Source organism: Phoenix dactylifera, unplaced genomic scaffold, assembly GCF_009389715.1.
Source record: "Phoenix dactylifera cultivar Barhee BC4 unplaced genomic scaffold, palm_55x_up_171113_PBpolish2nd_filt_p 000117F, whole genome shotgun sequence".
In the NCBI taxonomy this organism is placed as follows: Eukaryota; Viridiplantae; Streptophyta; class Magnoliopsida; order Arecales; family Arecaceae; genus Phoenix; species Phoenix dactylifera.
Genome location: NW_024067686.1, coordinates 742,064 through 764,656, shown reverse-complemented (window position 1 = coordinate 764,656; position 22,593 = coordinate 742,064). Strand labels below are relative to the sequence as shown.

Genomic DNA, 22,593 nt, shown 5'->3' with positions numbered 1-22,593 from the left:
ACAATAAATTCATTATGGTTGTTGGTTAGAAGAATTCAAATTGAGATGTATGATGGTACTATGATGATCTTAGAAGTTTGGCATGTTTCAGAAGTCAAAAAAGAACCTAATTTTCTCGAATACTCTAGATTCTCAAGGGTATAAATATATTGTGAGAATAGTTTGTTATGAATCTCTAAGGAGGCCCCTTGTATTTTTGAAAGGAAGGTTAGTGAATTGCTTGTATCACTTATAGTGTAAAACAATAACTGGTACTACAATAGTTTCTTTATCATCAAAGTTGTTAAATACAGATGTTACTCAGTTATGGCATGTGCGATTAGGGCATATGAGTGAGAGATGGATGATGACTCTATTTAAGAGAGCCCTGCTTGATAGTGTAAAGATAGGGAAACTAGATTTCTACGAACATTGTGTATTTAGCAAGTAGTGCTGGACAAAATTTAGTACTAGTATTCATAGTATCAAAGGGTGCATCAGATTACATCTATTCAGAACTTTGGGGTCCCTCTCCAATTACATCGATAAATGGACATCGTTATTTTCTGATGTTTATTAATGACTATTCTAGAAATGTCAGGATGTATTTTCCAAAATACAAGGATGAAGTATTTGTCAGATTCAAACAGTGAAAAATTTTGGTTGACAAGCAGATTGAAAGAAGATTAAAATGCTGAGAACCAATAATAGCTTGGAGTATTGTTGAGGAGAATTTGACGAGTTTTCCAAGAATGAAGCTATAGTGAGATACCATATTTTACGATGATCACCATAGCAGAATGGAGTTACAAAATAAATGAATAGGACACTCATGGAGAGAGCTTGTTGTATGCTCACAAATATTGGCCTTAGCAAAACCTTCTAGGCTAAAGCAATTATTACAATATGGTAACTAATAAATTGATCTCAATCAATGCAATTGAGTGCAGATTCTATATAAGGTATGGTCCGGTAAATCTATTAATTATTTTTATTTGAAAATATTTTGTTGTCCTACATATGTTCGTATGAATGATGGTAAACTTGAACTGAGGGTAAGAAAATACATATTTCTAGGATATGCATATGGGGTGAAGGGATATAGATTGTAGTGTATAAATGATTCTAGGTCATTCAGAATTATTATTAGCAGAGATGTTACTTTTAATGAGTCCGCTATATGTCACAACAACAATAGCAGTACAATATTGCTACTGGTCGGGACAGAAGATTAAACTATCTTTACAATATGCAGGCATGGTTGCTTATGCTCTTATGGTAGTTGAGAGTATTGTGGATGAGCAACCTTCCTCATATCAGGATGCAATTAACAGCAAGAAGTCATAGAATGGGCCATAGCCATGAATAAAGAGATTTTGTCACTTCAGAAAAATCACTTCAGAATGGGAGTTAGTCCAATTGCCTAATAATAAAAGAGTAGGAGGTTGTAATTGGGTTTTGAAGAAGAAGGAAGGTATTCTTGGGACTGAGGTAGCACAGTTCCAAGCATTGTAAGTTGCAAAAGGCTACACTCAGGTGGAGTGGACTTTCATGAATTGCTCTCCTATTGTGAAGCATAGCTCGATACATGTATTATTTGTAATGTTTGCACGTTCGATTTAGAGCTTGAGCAACTTAATGTCAAAGTAGCTTTCTTGCATGATGAGTTAGGAAGAATAAATCTACGTCATAGCCTATCACGCCCCGGGCCCGAGGCGCGGCAGACGCCGCACGCCCGCACGGCGGGCCGCACGGGCGCGCAAGGCAGCAGATCATATCAAAGCAGATACAGCTATTCAAAGATGACATAATTATTTAAAATGTTCAAAAGCGGTCTTACAAAATTTCAAAATAGCATATGCCAACATAGTTCAAATGTCCAAACTAATTTAACTAAAATGCCCATAATCGAAGAAATCATCGGAAAATCTAGCGCACTCCTCAATCTTGTGAGATCAAGCCTCTGGATCTGAAAAGTGGAGAAAACAGAATAATGAGCTACACTAGCCCAGTAAGCAACAAAATACGCCAAAGTGGGGTCAGAGCATATCAGATCAAAATGCAGGATAATATCTGGAATAAATAACATCATTTTACTGTTTTCAAAACTTATTATCATTTTTCCAAAAATATGATATCAGAATCTCAACATGATAGGCTACGGCCACGTAACCCAGTGGCATGGGTTGCACAAAGTGCCAAATCCACTATTTTTATCCACCGATGGCAGCCGGTGTTGCACAAAAAAGTGCCAAATCCACTATATTTACCCACCGATGGCAGCCGGTGTCCAGAAACCACTATTCTAATCACCGGTGGCGCGGTGTCGAAACCGGTTCCTCACAGATTACAAGTCGACAGGTCCAACGTATAATCCCCATTGGCGGGGCCAGAATAGAACAGAACAGATCATAGCCATGCTGAGAATACATATATATAAAAACAGATTTCATAAATTTTTCAGTCATAGTTTACGGATTTCAAAGCATAATTTTCAAATAAAATTTAACATGCCAGACCCATTTTATAGAATACAAAACATTTATTAGAATTTAATCTATTTATCAAATAATTTGGAAATCACACTCGAAGTATTAAGTTATACCTCTCCTCGCTTAATTCCTACTTCAGGTAGGCGGATCAGGTTCACCTGTTAACATTTAATTAATTTCTTTATAAATTTCAAAGCTAAGCAAAACCAAAAGTAATACCATTGGACATGGCCCAACAGGGCTCAGAGTTGGCCCATAATGGGCATGGCCCAATAGGGCCCATATTGGACACGGCCCAATTGGCCCGCATAGATCCAGCCCAATAGGGCCCCCAAAGTTGGTCTCTAATGGATTATTTATGCATTGCAGGGGCTAATACTTAATTACAGGGTACTGTTTTATAATAAAACTTTAGTGGAGGGACCAATCGAATACATTTGGGGACTCTTATGTAATAATCTTTCTTATAGGGATCAAACATAACTTATAGAAGATCCTTTTATGAAATAACATACTGTCAAGGGCTTAACTACAAAATTCCATTTATTGGCCAAATGGGTTCGGGTTTCAGGTTCTGGTTTCGGGTTCGAGTTCAAGTTCGGATTCGGGTTCGGTTTAAAGCTGGGCCCAAGTTGGGCCCACCGTGAACTGGGCCCAATCTTGGCCCAGTTCGGCCCATAACGGGCCTTCTTCCTTCCCAATCTCCCCACGGACAAGGGAGATGGGAAAATAGGGGAGGAAGGGGGGGGCGGCCTAGGTGGCCGGACAGTGGCCCGGCCGGCGGCTCGCGGGGGACACGGCCGTTGGTAGGGCGGTCGTGGCCGGCAGCAGAGTGCCACGGCGGCTCGGCCGTAGATGGAGGATCCGAGGATGACCTCAGTTTGGGGCTTGAACAGAAAAAAAACAATGAAATACAGGGCAAGAGAAGGCTTACCGGCGGTCGACGGAGGCGACGGGAGGAAGATCTCGGCCGCGTCTGTTTGATCCGGCGGTCAAGCGACGGCGGCATTCGAAACCGAGAGAATGGATCTCGGAACAGGGGATGGCCGCGAGGGGGATCCGGACGGCGCTCGGTCGGGAAGAGGACGCCGGTCACTCGGGAGGCAAGAACAAAGGAAGAAGAGGGAGGAGAGGGAGGAGAGGGAGAGGAGGAGACGGAGGAGAGGGAGGAGGGCTTGGGTGATCTCCGAAGGAGGAGGAACGGGGGTTTTATAGCCCCATTGTAACGGCTCTCCGCCGCGGGAATTGCGGCGGAGGCGAAATCAGCTGCCGTGCATGCGGCCGCGAGGTGGACGCGGGACGACCGCGGTGCAGCCGCGGGATGCCCGCGGCGTCTCTGCGCCCGAAGAAGATGGAGGGGATCGCGTCTGCGGTCCCCTGCTATGCCCCTTTCAAAAGGGGTGTTGGGCTGAAGTCGGCTGGGGCTGCCGGCTTCAGCCCAGTATCTCACATAGCCAAAGTAATTACTCATTCCTAGTAAAGAAAATCATGCTTGCTATTGGAAAAAATATTATATGGCTTGAAACAGTTACCTAGGCAATGGTACCGAAGATTTGATACTTTTATGGTTGATAATAATTATAACTTTAATACCCCTAAAAATAAAAGGTCTCGTGGGCCGGCCCGGAGTGGCCAGACCCAAAAACTTGATCCGTGCCTGGCATGGGGGCGGTCAAGAAAGAAAACCCGAGTGGGGTCTTCTTCCTCCCCGAATCCAGCGGAGAAGAGGGCATGTCAAGAGCTCTCCGAGTTCGAATCGAACTTGGAGATTTTGCCTATATAATTTTTCCTCTCCTCCTCTGATTTTCTCCATCCAAATTGCCAGAAATCACCGCTGAATCCGAAGCTCCTCTTCCGAGTCCTTCTTCCTTGATTTATCGCCGGAGAGCCACCGGAGCGCCACACCGGACTGAGGTAAGGCTCAAAGGTGAAAATTTGTTGAATGTCTTGAGTAAAACTTTTGCATCGTCTCTACCCACGGACATAGATTAACAGATCGAACCACATATATATTGCGTACTCTCGTTATTTTTTCTTTTTTCTTCTTATTTTGTTATTCTCCTTTGTCGTAAGGATAGCCAAAGTCGCAACAATATGGATAATCCCATCAGCTAAAGCCAGCTATATGAGTTCGCAGGTGTAACAACTACCAGTTTGGTATTCAAAGCTGCACCAAGAAGCAAATTCCAGAAGATCTGGTCTCAAGCCGTCAGCTAGAATTGAACAGGTATTTTTATAGATTCTATCAAAATGCCTGGACGGAAACCAGACTTTTAAGCCAGGATATTGAAGAGAAGGTAAATTTTGAAACGACGCTGCTTCTATATAGAAAAGAATCAACATTCCCACAGATGAAGTTTGTCCTTAATTTTGCATAGAAATAGATTAAATTATATAGACAATGATAATTCAATCATATATATCATATACAACATAGTCTTCCAAGTCCAGAGAATTTACTGATGGATCAATAGCACGAGACAGAGCCTCCTGAAACTCTAATTTGTCTTTACATTGCCAGGTAGCCCCATCTTTTATTGCCATTGTTGTGGTTCAAATTTGGCCCGAGGTGACCACGCCGGGGGAGTTGACCGACCCGTCTGCCGGGGCAGAGAACAAAGAGGGGACCTTTCCGCACGACGGCGTACCTGCACAAAGTCCCACCGGTGGTTCCAGTGGAGGTCCTCCGAAGCTCAAGTTAGAGTGGAGTTTTTAGTGGCCAGGAAGTCCGTTCTTCATGTTACCTAATGGGGGTTATTTATACCCTCGGCGGAGGTGCCCAGGTGGCGGATGTCTATCCCATCCCCATTATGGGAGGGGATAGCTTCGGTCTGGTAGCGTTTGATCAAGGCTTGCTTGAGGCACACGATTCAGGAAGCATGGCGTCAGTCAGTGTGGCGTGTGGCCAAGGCTAACTTGAGGCACACGATTTGCGCAGCATGGCGACGGCCAGTGTAGCAAGTCATGGCGCAGTAAAGTTATTACGTACAACTCACTTTGGAGGTCGCAGCATATATTTGGCGAGGTCAGCTCGGTGAGCTATGAAGTCGGGTCTAGCTTCTTTGGCTCAGAGGTGTGCTTGATATAAAGGCGCCCCGAGCCCGGCCGGGACACGCTGGCGAATATAAGGACGCCCCGAGCTCGGCCGGGGCGCATTAGCGAATAAGCGCGCCACGAGCCGAGCTCGAGGGGCGACTTTGGAGAAGGGTGCGCCCCGAGCCCAGCTCGAGAGGCGACTTTGGAGGTAAGGCAGATATAAGGGTGCTCCGAGCTTGGCCAGGGTATGTTGTCGTAAGCATCAAATGAAATGGCTGCAGGTCGTAGTAGGGGAGAGGTCTGGCCGTGGCCGAGGCCGAGATGGGGTGATCTCCGTTGTGAGCAGGACGATCCATTTTGCCCTCCATCATTTGCCCCCCGACTTCCGAGGTCGAGTCGCTCCTTGGCTCAGGCGAACGAAGTAGCTAAGTTGTTGGTCGTCCTACGTCGTGGCCTAGTGCTCATGGAGATGCGCGCACCGGGCCGGTCGCATGGCGTACCACTGGGGCTGACGGCTGCAAGCCGAGCTTCCTGAGCTGAGCTTGGGTGGCTTAACCTGTCACGAAGTTCCAAGTGGAGTCGGCTGGAGGAGCTCTTTGATGTGCTGCGTGTGCGTTCCTTCTCGAGGCGTCGCTGGGTGGAACGCGAGGGGCCAATCATTAATGGCCTGTCGGGGCGCCTGGCGGAGAGCAGAGGGTCGGCCATTATCGCCCCGTTCTCCGAAGCATCCACCATGACGATTGGCTATTAGGGCTGTGATCCGGCAAGACTTTACTGAGGAAGCTTCTAGGCCTGTCACGTGGCGAGACCCGGCCACCTGGCCGCCCAAGCCAGCCAATCGAAGGGGCTGAGGTAGGCTATATAAGGCCTCGAGGGATATCTTAGGCCCTCATTTGATTTCCTTTGCTCCTCCTTCCTCTCCGATTGTCATCTCTGTCATCAAAAGTTGCGGAGATGCTTTTCAACGGCGAGGCCCTGATGGCCCAACGCAGCAAGGAGGTGGCTGCCTTGGATGGAGCTCGGTCTGAGGGGAGGTCGAAGAGTCCCATTGCTGGTGTCGCCAAGGGCTTCCACTACAAGATGCGGTTCGTCCCGAAGAATCCCATCATCAGCATCACCAAGGGCTTCCGGTATAAGATGCGGTTCGCCTCGGTCCCGGCCTTCACCATGGGTGGGGTGACATTTGGAGCAAACGAGCATGCCGAGGCATGTGAGTTCGTCATTGAGGCGGCGAACGAGGGCGCTGCTCAAGCTTGTTTTCTCTTTTCTTCCTCTCTACTCTTGTAAGGCTGGCCACTTAAGCCTTTTTGTAGATGGTATCCAATCCGACCTTAAGGTTGGATTCTTTTATACTTGGCCTTTGGCCTTTCATCATCAATGAAATGTACCTTTTGGGCACTTTGCATGACTTGGCAATGTATTTGAGCTTACTTTGCTTTGTTTTTGAAGTCTGACCTGCACGGGCCACCAGTGTTGAATCTCGTGCTCGGCATTTACTTCCAACTTAAAGATAGTCTTAGAAAGTTAGAGAATCTGCTACTCTTGAGCTCATCTGTTGGCGCACTTCGGGCACCCAGATCAGGCACCAGGTCGGCTTCAGGTCCTTGTGTGAGGATTGAGCTCGAGGTGCCCTGCAATATCGACCAAGAGGCCAAGTGGCCTCGTCGACCGTTCACCGAAAATGGCCCAAGGGTGACCACGCCGGGAGAGTCGACGGAGCCGTTTGCCAGGGCAGAGAACAAAGAGGGGCCACCTTCCCGCGCGATGGCGTACATGCACAAAGCCCCATGATGGTTCCGATAGGGGCCCTCCGAAGCTCAAGTTAGAGTGGAGTTTTTAGTGGCCCGAGAGTCTGTTCTTCATGTTACCTGAAGGGGGTTATTTATACCCCCGGCGGAGGTGCCCAAATGGCAGATGTCTGTCCCATCCCTATTATGGAGGGGATGGTTTCGACCTGGTAGCATGTATTAAGGCTTGCTTGAGGCACACAATTCAAGCAACATGGCGTCAGTCAGTGTGGCGTGTCGCCAAGGCTCGCTTGAGACACAATTTACGCGGCCAATGTAGCAGGGCATGGCACGATGAAGTTATTACGTACGACTCACTTTGGAAGTCGTAGCATATACTCGATAAGGTCAACTCGGTGAGCTGTGAAGCCAGACCTGGCTTCTTTGGCTCAGAGGTGTGCTTGATATAAAGGCGCCTCGAGCCCGACCACGCTGGCGAATATAAGGACGCCCCGAGCTCGGTCGAGGTACGTCGGCAAAGAAGCGCGCCCCGAGCCGAACTCGAGGAGCGACTTTGGAGAATGGTGTGCCCTGGGCCCGGCTCAAGGGGTGATTTTGGAGGTAAGGCAGATATAAGGACGCTCCGAGGGAGGGAGGGAGAGGTCTGGCCAAGGCCGAGGCCGAAACGGGGTGATCTCCGTTGTGAGCAAGACGATCCATTTTGCCCCCCATCAACCATAATCTTCAGTTTATCAACTAATAACAAAAGGACACATTGCCCACATCGTACCCACTTCTTATTTTTCAATATCAATGAGTAATAGGCTTCTTGCCTTCAAGGTATACTTCAGCATTTTAGCATGACATACGGCACAGAGATCTTTTAGAAGCAGCCCCGCTCTGAAACCATGCATTTACCGGTTACCTGAAGTAGGTTGTGTTTACCGTGCAGCTGCAACTCCAAATATAGAGAACAGTTTGATTTCAATTTGGATCAGCTTTCAGAGTCCACCTGGCTCCAAAGCATCTCTGCATAGATTTTCTCCTCCTCTTTCTCTTCAGTGAAATAATCAGATGCCTCAAACACTTCCTCTTCTTCATCTGGGATATCCTCATTCACCTCTTCCATAGCTACTGCGGCCGATGACTTGTCTCGCTGGAGAACAGCAACAGCCTCCCGCATGGCCTGTGCAGTTGCCGGCCTATCACTATCTTGGTATTTTGGTGCAGGCATGACGAATGGCAGAGCAATATCATCTAGATTAAAAGTCTTTCCATCAGTCCCCTCTGATGTATCTGATGGGGGGGCAATTAATAAAATACCAAGTTCATAGTTGCAAATATGCAATCTTAGACTTGAAGCAGTAGACACAGCAGTGCGTCCCCAAGCAGCTGGGCTGAAATTGTGAGATCCGCAATATATCCAGCCAAATGAGGACATGGTTGCTTTGGACACAAAGCGCCTACGAGCAACCTGTTTATACAACACTTAGAACTATTAATCTTGATAACATGATAAGGCTAAATGATCATCTGAAAAAGATTGTACCTTAACATGCATTGGATATCCTACTCTATTACATGGATGAGGAATTGCATCATGAAATATACCTGCAGTTCTCAATCTTTGCCATGTTTTCTGCCAAGGAGTAACACATGGGTAGGGTGAGCTCAAGTTGAACAAAATCGTAGGAAAATAATTCTATCACAAGAATTGTTGATCATCAAGAAAAGTAGCTGCAAAGTAGCTGCAGATGCATATGTATATACATATATATGAACAACATTGCGAACTGGTAAGTCACATTTTTTTTAATGGCAAGATGATAAACAGCAATTCACCATGAAACAAAGGAACCAGAGATTCATTTAAAATAGATGGTTATCTCATGTCATTGACCAAGTGTCAGAAAGCAAAATGCCTCACAGATATAATCTTTTTAAAAAGAAAAAAAAAACACACACAGAGAGAGAGAGAGAGAGAGAAGAAAAGAACCAAGAAATTGCAGAATGGGAGTAATATAGAGGTAACTGAAATCCAAATACATAAGAACTTAAAAGGCAACACTCATAAGAAAACAAATTTAGTCAAAGCATCCAAAACAAAGGGCAGAAATTCAGATTCTTAATGGAAATGTCATCAGTGACAACCATTCATCAAACGAACTAATATGGCCGGTAGATCAAAGCAGTAATCAGTCCCTCAAAAGATGACTGTCTCATTAGGTGAGCACACAGAGAAAAAGTCATAACACAACAACTTCCAAGCTCAGACTCAGAAGCCATAATATCCAAATATATTTTAAGTAAGAAAATATCCAAATAAACTTAACGATTTACATATCTGGAAATTAAGCACTCATTTTTTCGTCACAAGTAAAGCTATATAGAATTTCTTCTTTTTTATATAGAAAAATACCTCTGACAGGGAAAGCAAGCATCTGAAAGGCTGAATACCACAAGATCCATTTTTCACTCTTTCAATGGTAGGAAATAAGATCCTCATTGATGGATTTCTTGACTCGTGAACAGCAGTCCAGCAACCCCACTTAGAAAAAATGGAAAGAAACAATGATCTCAAGAACAAGAGTAGATAAAGCCCAATAAAATAGAAGCAGGCTGAGATTAACTATAGAGAGCAAACTACCTCTGGATCAGACTCTTCAGATTCAGGATACTGATATGACCTTTTCCCAGCAGCCGCTGAAAAGGCAGCCAAAAATTGCGAATTGACTGAAGTTCCTATCGAGGAGGAACCTTTACAGATGGAAGAAAAAAAACAGTAAGACCATTTATCAATATTATGCTTGACCAAACAAGAACTGGATAGCTTTATTCTCACCATATATAAAATCTGTCTCTAATGAATCAAGCCATTTGTAACGAGACAACACCTATTTTGAAGAAAAACAAACATATGATGTCAACCAATTGCTTTCTCATAACTCATGTAGAAAAAGGAGTTTATCATCAAGGAACTTGATTGCCTGGTGAGATTTGGCAGGGACAGAAATGGGAGCGGCAAAAGAGACTTATATGCCTTGTACACTACTAAAGATCTTCAAAATAAATAAGGTGGAGAATGCAAAAGTTTAGGGACCCACTAGATCATAACAAGGAATTTTTTTGGTGTATCAGTAAAATCAATAATCATATTGCAACTAATTTCATGAAACAAAAACTTACCTAGATGAGCTAGTGATTTGCATGTTTGCCCTTCATGATGCAACAACTTTAAATTGGGCTTGTAAAAGCCCTGTGGGTCGCAAATTCCCAACTTCAGCTTGGCATTCATTTAATACACAGGTGTTACCTAAAAGTTACAATATTTCGCTGGTAACCACTCTGGAAACTCCTACAGAAGCTTGTTTGATAATATGAAATTTCCTTCATATAAATATTTTTCACAGCACAATATCCAGTTTCTTTCAGGAATGGCTTTTTCGCGAAAACATAAATTTTAATGCAAAACTGAGCATGAAGGTAACAAAACCGAGTATTATGAAGAAGTTGGAAATGCTCGATTAATTCCTATCATGTACTACATGCGCTCTGATCTGTTGGATTTTCATCTAAGCCTATATTTCCAAATTTAAAATAGTTAAAATTCAGTTGAAACCTAAAACTCTAAATGAACACTGTCAAGGGCCATAATGGTACCTCTTGCAAGCGCCAAAGGCCAAGGCACCTCTGTATGGATGAAAGTAGTGAGCATAATGAAGCAACATGGTGAGGCTGGATCAACCTTGATATTTCAGAAAATTTTGGCCCCTGCATTGCATAGCAACCTCTGTCACATCTACATGATCTAAAACTTCCATCAGAACAAATTACAGATGATCAGCATAATTGTTTCTTCAAAAGAATTCTTAAAATGCAATTTCAGTGTCTGATATGCCTGTGATACACGAAGTATGAGCTGCACTTTCATGTTGCCTCCCTCGAACGCAGCTGCAAGGGCTTCTTTAGGATAGATATAGGCAGAAAAATTAAAGAACCCAGCATCACTGAGAGGTGATACCCACTTTGCAGCATCCCTAGGCAAAAAACCAAGTTGTACAGCATCTGGTTCAAGATAATGGAAACAGCGTAAACTACAGAGATAAAGGCTGCACCAAAAGCAACTTACTGTTCGAACAATTAAAGTTATACAGTTTTTTGTGATTTATGTTTAACATTCCTAGCACAAGAGAATCAATGCAGTGCAAGAACATGAAAAGTATTTCAAACCAATTATCACAGACTCCTTATGCCAATTTGTGCTAGTGTTGAAGATATTGAAGCTTGGATTCTTTTAAATGTTTAAGAATCCTCGACAACCAAGGATTCTGAAAGCAAATTCAAAGGTCTATGCCATTTGCAATGCTACCATATGCATGTCAATTCTGGCAATAGGGATTTGAATACCTATGTTATACTCATATTCTCATCACAAAGAACATTGTAAATAGATTTTTAAATCAGGAAGAGTGGGGTCAGAGTCATATTTGCTTCTCTTGGGGAGGGGAAAAGGGAAAAAAGACAAACCTTCAACAGATAATGAATAGAAAATAAAGCCTCCCTTTCATTTTCCCCACTATAATTATATTCCAGTCCAATTAACTTATACTGATTCTTGGATCCTATTTATCAGGGTTATCCTACAGAACTCTTATTTAGGTTCAACCATAATCTTGTCTTACCTGTCATATCATTTACAAACACATATACTATGGTACCTACATATCATCTATCATGCATCGATGACAAGAATAAAAAGATAACTGCTCAAGGTTGGACCCTAACATAAGCCTTGTATTTATTGTTGCAACTGTGTCCTGTATTTAGAGGAAGGCAAGGAAAAGGGCCTGGGAGGTTCTTCTGTGCAGGGGCTGAGGCCCATGGAGTGGCCTGAAGCCTTAAGGTTTGAAGGTGCCTTTACAAATATATTATGACCTTTTAGAGTTTCGAAGGTATCATCTTCTTGTATTGGCATTCTGAGTGGTTCGGGCTGGGATTCCTGAGCAACTTCGTATGGAGATTTTCCACCAGCTTTTTGCTTTCCACCATACCACCATATAGTAAAGCTTTCTCCATTAGACCATATAGCCAGATCAGATAACTTGCTGTGTTCCATATGTTTAAATTGCTCTCTCTCCTCGACTGAAGAACCTTAGCTATAGCTGCCTGCTGCAGCATCTATATTATTAATAGTCAGTTCACATTAATGTTTTATCACGTAATCCAACAACAATGCCCAATTCTTGAATGGCGATGGTTTTAATAGAATATTACTGCTTATGCTGCTCTACCTATAGGATATAAATGATGGAAAAAGTATGATAACTAACCATTAAGGTCTGGGAAATTTTATATACCCTAAAAAGAAGTTCTTTCGAATTAGGGTCAACTTTTCGCCAAGGCAACTTGAGGCAAAAGAGGGCCTTGAATAAAAATGGAACGCAAGTCAGTGAGAAAGAAAAACTACCTTATCCAGTAGGCAGTTCGAGCATATACAACTAGGGAGCGAACCTCCAAGATTCTCCAGATAACTAGGAAACAAAACAAGTTCTTTTTTCATGAATAAGGGAAGAAAGAGACAATTCCACAACTCCTACCAGAGTTTATGGATATCTCTGCAACCTGTTGAAATCTCAATTCTCTGTCCTTACTTTTATCATATGTAAAACATTTGACAAAGTACAGCTGATCAAAGCGGTGTACTGGAAGCATGAGAATCGCCAGTAGGTGCATGTGAATAGCTTGCAAGACAAAGCAACCCATGATTTGATGCTAATTAAATCTGACAGACTTACCAGGAGAACATATTAAAATTGGTAGCTATGCATGATTTACTGATTGGCTCAACCAAATTAAAGATGTAGCATATGAATTATGCATACCTCCCACAGAAAATTCATTTAAATCTGCAACAAGAATGCTCACAGCATTAGCATCTGCAGGTATATTCATATTTCGTTTCAACAGAACTTCTATGGTTCCACTTGAGTTCTCCCGACATTTTCCAAGAAGTGAAGCCAGCATTTTCACTTGAGCACAATTAGAGTCAGTTGCAGCATGAAAACGATGGCTTAAACCGACTACAGATGCATGAACATAACCAAGAAATTTTCCAGCAACAGACTTTGAATGCACAATCTGTTGAGCCTGCATTAGATGATAATATCACTGGTTGGAGAAGGTAAAACTAACACTTTCTACAATCAATCAAAAAGCAATTTAAAGCATAGAGATCAAAAATTAAAAAATAGCAAAGAAGTAGAAATCTTGGCTTGAAATGTTGTATTACGATGCAATTCTTGAGACAAATGAATAAATTAGAATATATAAGCATTATCCAACAAAATATGTATAAAATAATTTTATGAGATCTAAAATGATTCACACGAAAATACAATAAAAGCTGAGGAAAATATAAATAGAATGGTATACCCTGCAATTTGTAGGATACCTACCAAAGTGATTTCATTTGGTCATTACCATACTACCAAGATGTACGACAGCAACTTACAGAGAGACAATAATCAGCATCAAGGTAACAAGAGCTCTGCGCATGTATTCCAGGTACCGAAGCAACCAAATGACCAACAGCCCCTCCAAAGTCATACTTAGTCAATTCTTTAATCCAGTGTGCTTGGCTGGGTACATCAGTGATAAGAGATGCTATAAACCCAGCAAGTTGAGCAGCAAAGTCAGATTTTGAATCTTCAATTGTACCAAGAAGAGCTGAATAATCTGGAGCAGTTCTACGAGGAAAATCTTGCCACCAAACTGTATTGGTTATGTGGTTCCACTGTCAAAATAAGCTACCTTCAAATAAGAAAGAAAAGTGCAGGCAGTGCTTGGTAAAACAATTAAAAAAATTCATATCATAGTATGATAAATCGGATGTGAGTGAGAGTTTGCTAGAAGGCAGCACAATGTGATTACAGAATCATGATTTGCACTTAGATGAAATCAAGAGGAAAACAAAGATCATATCAAAGACTCTATCACTCTTCACATCATGTTCAAAGTACATGAGCTCCAAAAGTTCAGATGCTTGGATCTCCCACATGATTTTACAAGAGAATGCCCCGAAAAAGAATGCTTAGGAAAAGGTAGTTTTTTTTCGGACTCAACTAATGACTTTTACTGGCCTCCCTGTGCTACCAATGAAAAATATAATGAACCTAATTCATGATCTTTTTGATATAGCACAATATAATAATGCATGGGCAGCATCTCAAATTTCTAACTTCCTGACCCTTCAGCATTAAGGCATAGGTGTTCAATTCGTCCTCAAATGTCAAGTAGGGCATGACCTAGCTAAGATGGATGGAAACTGTTCAAAAAGATTTGAAAAGACTTGTCATAACACCAGAGGCAACTCCTAAAATCAATTTTAAGTGAACAGGATTCATAAATCCAACCCCAGACAGTCGAAGTCTTGATATTGAGATCATGTTATCTAGTTTCCTCCCTATTTAGCTCTAATGATGTTGAAAATTTAAAGCATTCTAAAACTAGCACCAATATAAGACTTTCAAATATTTTCTGATGCTATTAGTATCTCTTCACATCATGTCATGCCTTAAAGAGTTTACTGTTCTAGCCATGGGATTGCAAGATTGAATAACCCATGTAGATTAAAGAATGAAAATGGCATAAACCTGATAAAAGTATCTCTTGGAAGAAAAGGAAAAAAGAAAAGGAGGGAATTGAGCATCCACCAAAAAAGGAGGGAAAAAAGGTCTACCAGAGAAGAAAAAAAGGAAAAAAAAGAGGGGAATTGAAAGTCCAACAAACGATTCAAAATCAACAAGTAGTAGTGAATTAATAGGTTCAAAAAAGTTCTGCAGCACCCACTACGTCTATAATTATAATATCTAGAGGCATACTACTAGTATCATCCATAGCTAGCATATTATCTTGTCTATGCATGAACTACTTTTTTATTCGTGGACAAACTTCCCCATCGGAGGCATATTATCTATAGACAGAATGTTACCTTGTCCATCGACAAGACAAAAATCTCTTCACACACAAGAAATATTAAATGCCAACAGAGTGGGCTCCAATATCAGTAATATTTTCCATATCAGTAATTTTTATTTTATTGGTTTATCTGATTTTGTGAGTTAGAAATGCCACTGCATAAGTGTGATTTACAAGTGAGTCTATTTACACTAGAACATTTACATTTACCAAAACTATTACCTGATCACAAAATATGTAGATGAAAGTAATAGATGATGTTACATACGTGGCAAAAAAAGCAATGATAGTCATGCCTACATGTAGGGGTGGCAAATATGACCCGACCCGCCAACCCGACCCGTGTTCGACCCGCCATAAACAGGTTTGGGTTTGGCCTAAACAGGTTCGGGTCATAAACAGGTCGACCCGTTTAACCTGTTTATTAATTGGGTCGGATATGGGTTTTAAATGTCTGACCCATTTAACCCGTTTAACCCGTTTAATATATGGGCCGGGCTTTTTTTATTATCGAGAACAAGTGCCTCACAAGTCACAGCCTCAGCCCAACGGATCGTTTGAATAAACAAATCAAATACAAAAGCCCTATCCCTAGGTGGAAATAAAACCCTTCTCGGCTTCTCCCCTCGCTCCTCGCGCCGGCCTCCTCCATCCCCAAATCGACTTGCCCTCCACCGCTCCACGGCTCCACGTCTCCACCATGGACGTTGTCTACGATGGAAGGGAGTTCTCCTTCCCTCAAAGTCCGTACGCGAGGCGTCGAAGACCCAGTTCATCCCGATCCAATCCGAGATGAAGCCGGCGGCCACCGCACCCCCAAGGATGATGCTGATCTCGACATCGCTCACCCGCTCGCCCACCTCTGGCTTGCGCCGCACCATCCACTTGACGGCCGGTCGGACCACGAAGAAGCACCCGGCGATGAAGGCGGCGCCCGAGAGCGTCACCCACACCGCCGCCGCCATCGATGCCTCCTCCATCCCCAAATCCACTTGCCCTCCACGGCTCCACCATGGACGATGTCTGTGATGGAAGGGAGTTCTCCTTCCCTCAGAGCCCGTACGCGAGGCGTCGAAGACCCAGTTCAACCCGATCACGTCCGAGATGAAGCCGGCGGCCGCCGCGCCCCCGAGGATGATGCTGATCTCGACATCCCTCACCCGCTCGCCCACCTCCGGCTTGCGCCGCACCATCCACTTGATGGCCGGTCGGACCATGAAGAAGCACCCGGTAACGAAGGCGGCGCCCAAGAGCGTCACCCACACCGCAGCCGCCATCGATGCCTCCTCCCCGTAGCGCACGCCGGAGGCCATGGCGACGCCGAGCAGGGTGAAGGAAAGCACGCTGTTGATGATGGCGGAGGCCATGGCGACGGGGCCGACCCCGGTGTTGAGGAGCTTCAGCTCGGTGATCATACGGGCGAGGATGGGGAAGCCGCTGATGGAGACGGTGACGCCGACGAAGATGTGAAAGGGGACTGCCATGCCCACCACCGTGAGGGTCGGCACCTTCTTCCCCACTCCCCAGCGCCCGGATTAAATTTTATTTTTTTTAATTAAACGGGTTGGGTCGGGTTACCCGTTTAATAAACAGGTCGGGTTCAGGTTGTAACTTTCTGACCCGTTTAATAAACAGGTCGGGTTCAGATTTACAATTTTCTGACCCGATCCGCATCTGACCCGACCCGTTTATGTCTGACCCGACCCGATTGCCACCCCTACCTACATGTGGATTTATCTTTTATATTTGGTATCAAGGTTCCCCAAACCGGTACTAAGACCCATGCTCATTGACGACCAGCATGGTACAATACAAGTTTGTACCATACCATGTTGGGGGTGTTTCAACCTCTTTTTTTTTATTTTTAGATTTTGAACTAAAGTCGGCAAAGGATAAACCAACTTCCATTCAAAATTCAAAAATTTAATATATATATATATATATATATATATATATATATATATATATATATATATATATATTCGAAAGAGTTCACTCTTCCGTGTTTCGAAAGAGGAGAGGAAGAGGGAGAGGGTGAAAGAAAGAAAAGGAGAGAGGAAGGGAGGCAGAGAGAGAGAGAGAGATACGAGGAGAGAGAACCTCTTCAAGGAGTTCTTCCAATTTCCACTTTGGACTACTCCACCATCATGATGAAAGGCCAAAGAGGTCGATGGCACCAGCTGCCGGTGTTGGCTGGTTGTCCGTCGCTTGCTGTTCATTCGATCGGAAGAAATCCTAGCTCGCCCAAGTTTGGCAATGGAGGCAAAGCAATGGAACGGAGTGAAGACACGAGAGAGAGAGGGGGGGGAGGGGAGGGAGAGAGAGGGGGAGGAGGTGGAGAGGGAGAGAGGACCTTCCAAGGCTTCCTAGGGCTTGAATGAGGGGTTTCAAGGGGGCTCGGAACGTGCTGAAGTGCCGAAAAAGCCAAACAAAGTGACGAAACGTTCAGACAAGTGCTTTACAGAGGCAAACCAAAATAAGTAGCTGAACCATGCCGGTTCCGACTGGTCTGGTTCGGCACAGTTTAGTATGCTTAGCATGACTAGGGGATGCAATTAGATTTAAGAAATCAAAGAAATCTAGAAATGGCAACAGAGGATGAACTAACAGAAAGGAGATAGAGGAGGTTTTCATAATTACAAGCAACCCCATTGAAGAGGGTGTCAACGATACAATTTGAAGGATAATAAAAATGAGGCAAAGTCAATAGGAAAGTCGGATGATCATTATGCTACATATTTGGAAATATCATGACTCCACCGAATTTGCCTTGTGTAAGAGGTGCACTAGTTAGTTGCTTATGTTTATATGTAATTTGTAATAATAATAATAAGTATAGATTTTCATTATCTTCATGAAAAAGGTTAGACTTGGTGTCCAACTATATCTCAAAATAATAATAATAATAATATAAGGACAAACAAGTAAAGTTAGGAGCTCAGGCAGCCAATGCCATGCCAATCAAACACTTTTGAAGAAATTAGAAGGAAAGGACTGTAAAGAACTTTACAATAGGATTACAATCACACATGCATAGCCAATGATGAGGAAATATAAATATTATCTACAAGAACAACAGCAACAACAACGGGATTGGTAAACAACTTGCAAGCATGCTTCAAATTATTAGTAATGATAATTTATTGCTACTGATAATGATGACACTGATGATACTGAAAATACTAATGCCCTTGATTATTACTATTGATATGGTGGTTTATATGCCATCACCCTGGATTGAACCTGGGAGCACTCTTATAGAGAGGAGGGTACCAACCAGCTGAGCAAACATAGTCAGGCAGATATCTAACCTGTGCGGACAGAGACCATATTATTTTAGTCATGCACATAACCTGCTAATGCCTTGATTACGGGAATGTCAGATAACATGAGTAAATTTCAAATGATGGTGGATTCATAGTTGATTGAAATGAAGTAATCACCTGTTTAGGAACCAGATTTGCCGAAGTTATGACAACACGAATACTATGCTTCCTTTGCAAGACAATCAATTTGGGGTGATGACATGCAATGCCTTGCTTTTTGCGATCTTTCCCAAAGGCTATTACGTCACAAAATGGGGGATAACTACAAAACAAAAACAATTGAAGCTTATGGCCAAAACAAACTGAACTCAATAAAAGAAGAGATGTAGATTAAAAGACGTACACGAGCAATAAGTTTGGATAATTTACATATGGCGATGATGTTCTGCTATCGTGGCTAGAACTCCAACATCTCTCACCACTGTGACATGCAATTGTTATAGGTAGATGATTGGGCACTTGACAACATGACAAAAACCTGCAAAGGGTTTCTATGTTACATAACATCGAGAGTTCTAATCTTTTTTTATTAAAAAAGGGAAGTACTAATCAACACATTTATTACGTAGTGCTAATAAACATGGAAATTTGTACTGAAACATTATGGTGGAGAGATTCATATACCAAGATACATCACAAGTAAATGTTGCAATAAATACTCGGATAAGGCTTTCGATGGGATGGAGGAGCTCAGGCAAAGTGATTCCAGCGTGTTGATCTGATGTACCAGGACCCATAAATTCAAGGCGATTCAGAAAGAACGTTTTGCCATTCGAGTAACAACCAATCCCTACATCTTTGTTCGGATGTGATTGACTGTGGGTATGTTCACTTTTTCCAACTGGGTTCATGGAGCACTCCCCGTGCTCATAGTTCCCAACAACGTTTCGATCAGATTCCTCGGAAGAAATCACTTCAATGGCAGCATTTCTCCAAGTGGCGCCCAACTTGGAGCGTTTCTCTGTATCCAGAGGATGGATTTCCTTCGACCCATGTTCCACAACCCTTTCAGCTTCAGGCTCTGCAGTTCTCCTTCCATGATGATCCAAATTGAAAGAACTCCTCAAATAGGACACAGGATCTGAGCACCCCAAGATACTTCTCAACTCGTTCAGAAGGAACACTGCTCTTGGGACCAATTCTTCAAACTCCGACCTGCAGAGAGCGGTATCCTCGCAAATGACGTTTCCCTTGGGAAAGAGGGCATCTTTAGTATCAAAGCGCCCAGTGACCTCCGAGAAAAGGATCCTCTCTACAACAAAACCATACTTGATCCTACAATTACCATCCGATGGCTTCCAACAACCAAGCAAGATCTCATCGCCGACGGTCAGCTCTGCCGCAATACCTTTTGGAAGCCTGCGGCCATTGATGAAGACTCCATTCAAGGAAACCCTAGACGCTAAACCCTCACCTGCGGACCGGAATCTCCGCCTGATCTCATCGAGATCCGAAGTGTCAGTAAGAAAGAAGCCATCCATCAATTGAAGCTTGCGATCAGATCCATCGAGGAAGAACTGGCAGTGGCGCCTGCTGATGCAGCGATGACGGAGAACGATCTCGCAGCGCCGTCTCTCCCGGCCGGCGATGTAGACCCGGTCGGATCTCCGACAGATGAGCTCGCGGGGCGGATCAGGCCCACCGGTGAGGGGTCGGAGGTGGAAGAAACCCAGCTCAGGGATCGGAATCCTCTGCTTCTTGGAGGACGGAAGAGGGGATCGAGGTTCCTCTTCTCCCATCCGCTTGCTAGAAGAATGGAATTCCATAAAAATTATATGAATTGGAAGATCAGAAGTGATCTAGACGACGGAATAGGGCAGATCTTCTGAAAAGAATCCTACGACGAAAGCGCGTTTCGAGCAAACGAATCACAGGAGAAATCAAAATCGAAATCGATCAGAAGAATTAGATCAAAGTGAAGAAAAAGAATAGAAAGAATAATGGCGAAGGAAAGGTTAGTAGAAGATCGCCAAGAGAGGAATAAGAAGGGGGTGGGGAGATGAGAAACCCTAATTCCCGCCATTTCGAGGAGCTTTTAGCCGCTTTTTTTTCCCTCTCTTTTTCCCTCCTTCCGTTCTGTTGCTGGAAATTGGACCCGGGGGCAATCTTCGGTCGAGGGAGAGGGAGCTGCGGGTCACCACGGCGGGGCGGCGACCAGTCAGCGGGCGGCATCCTCCGTTTGGGATGGCCGGAGAGAGGGAGCAGGGGGTCCTCACAGCGGGGCGGCGATCCGTCAGCGGGCGGCGTCCACCGTCTGGGGTGCCTGCAGGCAAGCCGGTGGCCGGGTTTTCCGGCGCCGGCCCTCCGACGCTCAAGTCAGGGAGGGGGCAAAGTGTGTAGAGAGGAGATAAACAGTGTTTGTAGGGCACGAAATTTTCCAACCCCCTCCTGAGAAGCCAAGGCTCCCTTTTATAGGTGGGGGTCGGTTTACCAGTGATGTAACAGGGCGAGGCCATAGTACGGCTCGGCATGTGGCTCAGGTCGGCGCACGGTCAGGCGAATCATTGTGCTGATGTCGGCGGTGAGGGCGTCGTACGACCCGAACCAGTACGCTACCAGGCGAATCATTGCATTGGTGTCGGAGGTATGGCCGAGATCAGAGACTTATCATGGTTGACCAGACTTTGCTGGGCTAACTTGCCGTGGAGAGCTGAGAGTCCGTAGATGACAGGAGCCATACGCATTAAATGTGGAGTAAGCCGGAGATCCGCATTAATTGCAGAGTAAGCCGGAGATCCGCATTAATTGTGGAGTAAGCCGGAGATCCGCATTAATTGTGGAGTAAGCCGGAGATCCGCATTGATTGTTGAGTGAACTGGAGGTTTACAGTAGCCATGCGCAATAAATGCTGAAGCAGCGGCAGGATATGGTCCTCAGTTGGACTTCGGAGGAGTACGGCCGTAGTAGGTGACTGACAAGGGTAGACCTTGAGCATCAGGATTTTCCTAGGTCGGAGGTCTCGAGGTCGGGCGTTCCGAGGTCGGACGCCGACTTTGGCTGTTCAGGGTCGGCGATTGTGCGGCTTCTTGGGGGCATTCGTGTCACTTGGGGGGAAAAATCTTATTCCCCCAACACGTTCAAAAAAAAAAAAGAAGATAGAACATAAAAGAATTCGCGAATTGTTCCCCAAGCTTGGCGATTTCTTTCAGCCCCCGCCCGCGGATCGGCACGTGCATAAACCATCCCGGCGAGTTCGAGGATCCGGTTGCGCCTCAAATTCGGCTTATGAGACGTGTCGTCCAAATTTGCCAAACGCAACCTAGGTCGATGTACCTGATAGCTCACTACTAAAGTAAAACTGAAATCGAATTGAATACAGATTGAATACTAATATATTTATATTTATATCTTTTTATTTAATGAATACGAATATAGATATAAATATTAGTTAGATTCAAAAATTTATATCCATAATTATTTTAAACGAATATGAATATAAATCAGGTACCGAAAGTATAAATATAAATATCGGTATAAATTGAATAATTAGATTTTATGATTACAGATTCAAAAATATTACTGATTGGATGATAAATTAAGTTAATAGTATGTTATCATTTATTATTCTTAAAAGTTAATTAGTGCTATATAAAATTAAATAGGTTTATAAATGGAATCAGATATTCGGATATGAATCAGATAATTGTCTATTCATATCCATATCTATTTTTTCTTTAATAGATATGGATACGTATATGAATATTGATTGGATGCTCAAATTTCTGTCTATATCTGAATAGTTTCGAATACAAAAATATATTCGGATGGATATTATTCGATCCATTTTCACCTATACAAACTAGCCATCACTCACTGCAACAAAATCTCTATGCTTGAGAGAACAATTAGCCAGGTACCATGCACAAACCAGAACACAAGTGGTCAGGTACAATTGGTCTAGTTAAATTAAGATTAGGTCAGGTTTTAACTAAACCCAACAAGGTAAAAATAAAATAAAATAACAATAACTAAACCCGCTATAATGGGTCATATTTTTTTTAATTAGCCTAGACACCTTATTCATAATGCATCAAGTTAAATATTTTAAATCCTTGA

The 22,593-nt window shown here is 43.5% G+C and overlaps 1 protein-coding gene across 3 annotated transcripts; it reads right to left on the bottom strand.

Moving 5' to 3' along the window:
* Positions 1-7,954: 7,954 nt before the first annotated feature.
* Positions 7,955-20,601, bottom strand: LOC103712405. 3 transcript variants are annotated; one of them, XM_039116641.1, is made up of 12 exons: positions 19,162-20,597; positions 18,881-19,015; positions 18,655-18,799; positions 13,746-14,027; positions 13,117-13,381; positions 11,133-11,299; positions 10,895-11,005; positions 10,077-10,128; positions 9,882-9,991; positions 9,654-9,782; positions 8,784-8,873; positions 7,955-8,708 (listed from the first exon to the last, which is right to left on the bottom strand). In XM_039116641.1, exons 1-12 carry the CDS (start codon positions 20,301-20,303, stop codon positions 8,229-8,231), a joined length of 3,108 nt encoding a protein of 1,035 aa, XP_038972569.1. In that variant the 5' UTR covers positions 20,304-20,597; the 3' UTR covers positions 7,955-8,228. The 3 variants fall into 3 exon arrangements, with proteins under 3 accessions (XP_038972569.1, XP_038972570.1, XP_038972571.1); XM_039116642.1 differs by having other exon boundaries at positions 11,142-11,299; XM_039116643.1 differs by having other exon boundaries at positions 8,441-8,708; positions 8,846-8,873; positions 19,162-20,601.
* Between the last annotated feature and the right edge of the window lie 1,992 nt (positions 20,602-22,593).

Coding starts and splice junctions, on each gene's coding strand:
- LOC103712405 (XM_039116641.1), bottom strand. CDS start 20,303: ATGGAATTCCATTCTTCTAGCAAGCGGATGGGAGAAGAGGAACCTCGA. Junction 19,016..19,161: donor TTTACTTGTGATGTATCTTG/GTATATGAATCT, acceptor AACCCTTTGCAG/GTTTTTGTCATGTTGTCAAG. Junction 10,129..10,894: donor GCCTTTGGCGCTTGCAAGAG/GTACCATTATGG, acceptor TCTTCAAAATAG/GTGTTGTCTCGTTACAAATG.